At 41.2% G+C, this 7,500-nt stretch overlaps 1 protein-coding gene across 1 annotated transcript in view; it reads left to right on the top strand.

Moving 5' to 3' along the window:
• The window catches only part of LOC133563835 (protein kinase C-binding protein NELL2-like), a 42,741-nt gene that overhangs the window by 29,116 nt on the left and 6,125 nt on the right, over window positions 1-7,500 (top strand). The window contains exon 2 of the mRNA XM_061918098.1: window positions 4,830-5,054. Within this exon, the coding sequence (XP_061774082.1) occupies window positions 4,830-5,054 (225 nt within the window). The remainder of the gene's footprint in view (window positions 1-4,829; window positions 5,055-7,500) is intronic.

The raw sequence follows: 7,500 nt of genomic DNA on the forward strand, positions 1-7,500 counted from the left end.
GATACATGGCCCCATTCATTCTTTCCTTAACACGGATCAATCGTCCTGTCCCCTTAGCAGAAAAAAAGCCCCAAAGCATGATGTTTCCACCCCCATGCTCTACAGTAGGTGTGGTGTTCTTGGGATGCAACTCGGTATTCTTCTTCCTCCAAACACGGTGGCAGAGGAGTTAGTGCATCTGAGTATTCCTGGGTTTAATCCCGGGCTAGGGATCTTTCTGTGTGGAGTTTGCATGTCCGGGTACTCCTGCTTCCTACAACTCCCAAAGACATGCACCTGGGGATAAGTTGATTGGCAACACTAAATTGGCCCTAGTGTGTGAATGTGGGTGTGAATGTTGTCTGTCTATCTGTGTTGGCCCTGCAACAAGGTGGCGACTTGTCCAGGGTGTACCCCGCCTTCTGCCCGATTGTAGCTGAGATAGGCGCCAGCGCCCCCCGTGACCCCAAAAGGGAATAAGCGGTAGAAAATGGAACATATATATATATATATATATATATATATATATATATATATATATATATATATGTGTGTGTGTGTGTGTGTGTGTGTGTGTGTGTGTGTGTGTGTGTGTGTGTTCTTGTATTTCCATCCTTCTTGAGACATCAACAAGGAAAAGTACCTACCTACATATGAGGACCGGTGAGCAAGTTCGAAACAAAATCATGGTCACCATACGAAAAACCATTGCATCTAATAGAGAATGGACCCCCTAGTGGTGAGATCCATCAATTTGAGGGTGGTCCCAAAAAGGAGGGTTTTGAAGTCGCTTCCCAGCGGTTCCGCTGCTACACAAGTCACAGGAGTTAGGTTTGCAATATTGAAGTTTTAATCATACACAGTTTCAATTCAGCCTCTGGCTCTTCCACACCCTGGACAGGGGCGGCGATCTCCGCTCCCGCAGGCACCGCAGGCCACGCCTCCCTCAACAGATGGATTTTTTAAAATTGACTGTGTGTCGGTTTTAAAAGTAGTCCCCCTCTGGTCAACATATGAAATAACATGTGTGTGTAAGTAATTGAAATGTCTTTTTTCATACAAAAGGCGCACTGGATTGTAAGGCACGTTAAAGGGGTAATACTATGATGACCTTGTAGTGTACAAAACATGTAACGGTGGTTCTTGTATCTCTGACTATGGTAGCCGTAATGGGCTGACAATCCATCAAAAGTGGTGCGGCTTTAAAGTCATACTAAAACATTTTGACAGAGTTTTGAGTACCGTGTAATATTCTTTATTTTCAATGAACCATTTAAAGTTTTGGTGTTTACTGGCGTCATATTGCAGTCAAGACTCTGTGCAGTCCAGTCAAGTTCATCCACACCAGACTAGTGGCAACCTAGAGCTTTTTTTAAAAAGAATAAAAAAAATTAAAGCTGCAAGCAGCGTTGGTCGGGTCCGCTTTTGGCTGCTGCCGCCGCTACTCAAGTCCTGATCTAAGTCAGACCAACATAGAGGTTTTTATTTCATGCCTCTACGACATTTCTAACAGAAGTGGCATGCAGTTTTGTCTGGGTTTTTCCTCGGGGGCGCTAGAGCGCAATTTACATTTTTAGGATTTGGTTTTTTATTACATGGCAATTTTCGCCAGTCCTGATGTGTGTGTAAAATTTGGTGAGTTTTGAAGCATGTTAAGGGGGTCAAATTAGAGCTCGGCGTTTCTGGATGTTGTTGATAAATGGCTTTCGCTTTGCATAGTAGAGCTTTAACTTACACTTTGAAGCATTTTAAGGGGGTCAAATTACAGCTCAAATAGGCAAAAATTACATTTTTTAGGAAACTTTACGCAGGGGTTTTTTGAAGGCGTGTAAAATCAAAACCGGAGCAGTAATCAAAACTTTGTTGGATAGTTTTAATCAAAAGAGTTCAATCTCTCTCCTGTGCGAGTTTGAAGCCGAAACGACAAACGCACTGGGAGGAGTTTCGATTTGAAAAAGGTGATGGGTTTTTACAAAACTTTTATTTTGAAGGGGTAATTTTTAACTTCCTGTTGATTTTGGCCAAAGGATGTCAATTATCTAAATGTAGGTCTAAGTGAGACCTACATAGAAGTTTTTGTTTCATGTCTTTCCGACATTCCTACTGGAAGTTACAAGCAGTTTTGTCTGTTTTCTCTTCCTAGGAGCAGTTTTTTCTGTGTTTTATTCAAAAATTGCGCTAGAGCGCATTTTTAAATTTTCAGGTTTGGATTTTTCATTATATCGCAATTTTTGCCAGTTCATATGTGTGTGCCAAGTTTGGTGAGTTTTGAAGCATTTTAAGGGAGTCAAATTACAGCTCAAAGAGGCAAAAATAGCGTTTTTTGCAAAAATTTTGCTTTGTATGAGTTTTTGCAAAATTTTTGTTGATTTTAGGTATAGACGTTTCTAATAGGGAATCTAGGTGTAAGTCAGACCTACATAGAGGTTTTTGTTCCATGTCTTTACGACATTCCTAACGGAAGTTACAAGCAGTCCGGGGTTTTTTTTTCCTAGGGGGCGCTAGCGCGCAATTTTGATTTTTGGGGTTTGGTTGCTTAATATGTTGGGAAGTCACGCTAGACCGACGTGTGTGCCAAATTTGGTGAGTTTTGAAGCATGTTAAGGGGGTCAAATTGGGGTGCGAAGGACTCCTGTGGAGTCCTTTGCCATGGGCAGGGCGGACCCTAATAATGACCTTCTCAGTGGCCTGGTGGTGAGAGTGTCCGCCCTGAGATCGGTATGTCGTGAGTTCAAACCCGGAGCCGAGTCATACCAAAGACTATAAAAATAGGACCCATTACCTCCCTGCTTGGCGCTCAGCATCAAAGGTTGGATTTGGCGGTTAAATCACCAAATGTGGGGATAGGTTGATTGGCAACACTAAATTGTCCCTAGTGTGTGAATGTGAGTGTGAATGTTGTCTGTCTATCTGTGTTGGCCCTGCGATGAGGTGGCGACTTGTCCAGGGTGTACACCGCCTTCCGCCCGATTGTAGCTGAGATAGGCGCCAGCGCCCCTCCGCGGCCCCAAAAGGGAATAAGCGGTAGAAAAATGGATGGATGGATGGAAATCACCAAATGATTTCCGGGTGCGGCCACCGCTGCTGCTCACTGCTCACCTCACCTTCCAAGGGCGTGTTGTCACAAAACGAGGTGAAAATGTACTCCCCTATTACGTAATGCATCGTTAACATTCCACACATAATTGGACGCTGGTTCATTGAACAGGAGTGTTAAAGGCCTACTGAAAGCCACTACTAGCGACCACACAGTCTGATAGTTTATATATCAATGATGAAATATTAACATTGCAACACATGCCAATACGGCCTTTTTAGTTTACTAAATTACAATTTTAAATTTTCCGCAAGTTTCTTGTTGAAAACGTCGCGGAATGATGACGCGTACGCGTGACGTCACGGACTGTAAGGAAATATTAGCAGCTGCACCACTCGCGGCTAAAAGTCATCTGCTTTAATCGCATAATTACACAGTATTCTGGACATCTGTGTTGCTGAATCTTTTGCAATTTGTTCATTTAATAATGTAGACTATAAATAATGCTGATGGTGGAAAACGGTGGATTGCAGTTGCCTTTGGCACCGAGACACAGCCGGTGTTTCTTTGTTTGTTGTGAAGCGGAGCGGTCAAGCGAGCATGTTTTCTCTACGTCAACCAGCATGTTTTTGGATGGGAAAATTGTGATATATGTCTTACCGGAGACATCATTGGATTATTTGTCATCCTGCAGCAGCTGTCAAAAAAAAGGCAGCTGTGAGCTTGGCTCCCCGGCTTCTCTCTCTGAGACACTGCGTGTTCACCGCAGTCATCCGACCTCGAGGTATGTCTTTACAATCTCACTAAAACACTATTAAAACAATAAGCAGATAAGAGATTTTCCAGAAGGTGAAGCTTTACTATGGAACAGAGCGGTCAAGCGAACATGGTTCCCGACCACATGTTAACCGGCAGGTTTCGGTGAGAAAATTGTGGTAATAAGTCGGCTCTTACCGTAGTTTTGAGCGGAGCTTGCGTCCTCCTGCAGTAAAGGCGGTCCCCACACCCTTCCGACTTTCATGTACCATATAATCTCACTAAAACACTAGTAACACAATAAGCAGATAAGAGATCTTCCAGAATTATCCTTGTAAATGTGTCTAATTACATCTGAAACACACTTCCGCCGCCCGGAGCTGTCGCTTTTTTTTTTCTTCTTTTTTTGTGTAGTCCTTCATTATCAATATCCTAATTCACAAATCTTTAATCCTCGCTCAAATTAATGGGGTAATTGTCGCTTTCTCGGTCCGAATTGCTCTTACTGCTGGTGGCTCCCATTAAAAACAATGTAAATATGTGAGGAGCCCTGCAACTCGTGACGTCACGCGCACATACTTACGGTAAAGGCAGGGCTTTTTTATCAGCGGCCAAAAGTTGCGTACTTTATCATCGATGTTCTCTACTAAATCCTTTCAGCAAAAATATGGCAATATCGCGAAATGATCAAGTATGACACATAGAACTGACCTGCTATCCCCGTTTGAATAAGAAAATCTCATTTCAGTAGGCCTTTAATTGGAGTAAGAATGATGTCATCAATGTCTATCAAATATAGTCACTGTGTGCTATTTACTGACTGGAGTTAAACTGGGGTGGGCTACTTGTCTTCAACCAGCAGCGGTGCTGCTGATTCAGTCTCAGCGAGTTGCTTGTGTCAAGAGAAACAACACCGGCGTTGAAACAGGAGTTCAGAACATATTTTTATGACTAATACTTATGTATATATATATATATATATATATATATATATATATATATATATATATATATATAAAAAAAACGAACATTGAAATAATCCTTCATTTCCCACCAGCAGGGACAGGTTGACTGCTGGCCGCTGCCGTGCCCGCCCGGCGACTGCGAGTTCACGGTGGTGCCCGACGGCGAGTGCTGCCCCCGATGCGTCAGCGACCCTTGCCTGGCGGACACCGTCCGCAACGACATCACCAAGACGTGCACGGACGAGCACGACATCTCGCGCTTCAGCGGCTCCTCCTGGATCAAACACGGCACCGAGTGCACCCTCTGCCAGTGCAAGGTAAGTGTGTGTTCCAGCAGGAAATGATCTGTTCCAGGGTCAACAGTAGCCATCATGTATGAAGTGTCGATAGAGAAGGGAGCCGAACGCTAATAAGTCGGTCTTATTACTTTTTCTCCAGTGTTTAAATATTCACGTCGTATAAATACATCTTTGAGTCTTTATTTAGGGATAAGATTGTCTCGGTGCGCGAGAAGCATTTCTACGCGTTTCGTGCTGACTTAGCTTAGCTCGCTAGTTAGCTTAGTTGTTAGCTGCTAACAAAGACGCAGAAGTTGCCAACACATCGCTGAGCAGCTAAATATCATCTTTGACCAGACTGTGGGGTCTTAAGGGCTCGTCGTCATGGGACCGAAGAGAACCCCAGCGGCGGAGGAAAACGAGGACATTAAAAAGTCACTTCAATTTCTTTCACAAGACGTACATGACATACGGATTAAACAGGATATAATTCTTAAACTTGTGGATGAAGTCACGGAGCTCCGTATGTGCATCCAGGAGAGGGATAAGAAGATTGGCGAGTTGGAGAGGAAAGTGGAAGATCTGGAGCAGTATTCTAGACTGAATGATGTGATTGTGACGGGGTTAAAAGTTAAACCCCGCTCATATGCACATGCTGCGGGGAGCGAGAGTGCATCTGGGGACCCGGAGGCTGGCTCGGTGGAGGAGCAGGTTGTGGACTTTCTGGCTTCCAGAGACATTCATCTGGACAAGAACTCAATCGAAGCGTGTCATCCTCTGCCTGCGAAGAGGGACCTCATGCCTGCTGTCATCCTGAGGTTCGTCAACAGGAAAAGAAAGACTGAACTAATGAAACAAGGGAGAAAGCTAAAAGGCACCAACGTATATTTGAATGATCACCTGATCAAAAGGAATGCAGATATTGCAAAAAAACCCAGGCACTTAAGGAAACAAAACAAAATACAGAATACTTGGGTCACAAACTGTAAAATATTCATAAAACTGAACAGATCACCTGAACAAGCAAAAGTGCTGGTTGTTAGAGACATACAGGAACTGAAGAAATATGAATAAATATGTGAATTAGTGGGACAAGGAGAGTTAAAAAGTACTTTAACAAGTTCATTCAATGGCATACAATCAGTCCTCTGATATTACAGACAACAATTTAACAATACAACAAAGGATTCTAGATTCCAAGATTTTTTAACTAAAATTATCTGAGTATACTGATCACAATTCATTAGACTTGGAATATCATCTCGATCCAGATAATGTTTCCATCATCTGACTCCATTAACTGCAAATACTATTCAGAAAAGGAATATAATAACTCAATAAAATCAAAAGGCACATTATCAGTCATCCATTTTAACAGTAGAAGCATGTATGCAAATTCCAGTGCAATTCAAGACTACTTACAACATTTTGTGAATCCATTTAGCATAATTGCTATATCTGAAACATGGTTTAATGAAGCAAAAGGCATTGATTTTGAGATAAAGGATTATAATTTAAACTATGTTAACAGAACAAATAAAATGGGTGGAGGAGTCGCTATGTACGTTCACAAGAAATATAAATACAAAATATTAGAAGACATGACTGTATCAGTAAATGATATAGTTGAATGCTTATCAATAGAAATCATTAATGAAAGGAAGAACAATATCATAGTTAGCTGTATATACAGGTCACCAGGTTCAAATGTGGAACTATTTACTGAGTGGGCTGAAAAAACTTTCTCAGAAATAGTTAATAAAACAATATTTTTATTTGTGGGGATTATAATATTGATCTCATGAATCCAAATAACCACATAGCAACAGAAAACTATATTAACAGGATGCACAGTATGAGTTAATACCCAACCATTACAAGACCGACTAGAATAACATCGCACAGTGCAACCCTCATCGATAACATCTTCACAAATAATATGCAGTCTTCTAACACCAGTGGAGTAATGGTCTGTGACATAACCGATCATCTGCCTGTATTCACAGACTATAATGATGAGACCAGTACACACCTGAATTCACAGCAAAAATATACTTACAAACGAGTTAGAACAGAAGACTCTTTCAATCTATTAAATCAGGACCTAACAATGCAAAACTGGGATTGCGTGTACAACAAAAAGGATGTGGATAGTGCCTTTGAATCATTTATAAATATATTTAATTCAATATATAACCAAAAATGTCCAATAAAAAAAAATAGAAACAACAACAACACTTTAAAGTGCCCATGGTTAACCAAGGGTTTACAAAACGCTTGTAAAAAGAAAAACACATTATATAGACAATTCATCAAATTAAGTAATGTAAAACCTGGCTCCAAAAATGAATATACAAAGAAACTGATTGAAGACTCTGAACATATAAAAATAAATTGACTGATATAATAAGGACTAGTAAGAAATTATATTATACCAATCTATTACATAGGAATAAGAACAACACTAAGGAGGTGTGGGGAATAC

Source organism: Nerophis ophidion, linkage group LG12, assembly GCF_033978795.1.
Source record: "Nerophis ophidion isolate RoL-2023_Sa linkage group LG12, RoL_Noph_v1.0, whole genome shotgun sequence".
In the NCBI taxonomy this organism is placed as follows: domain Eukaryota; kingdom Metazoa; phylum Chordata; class Actinopteri; order Syngnathiformes; family Syngnathidae; genus Nerophis; species Nerophis ophidion.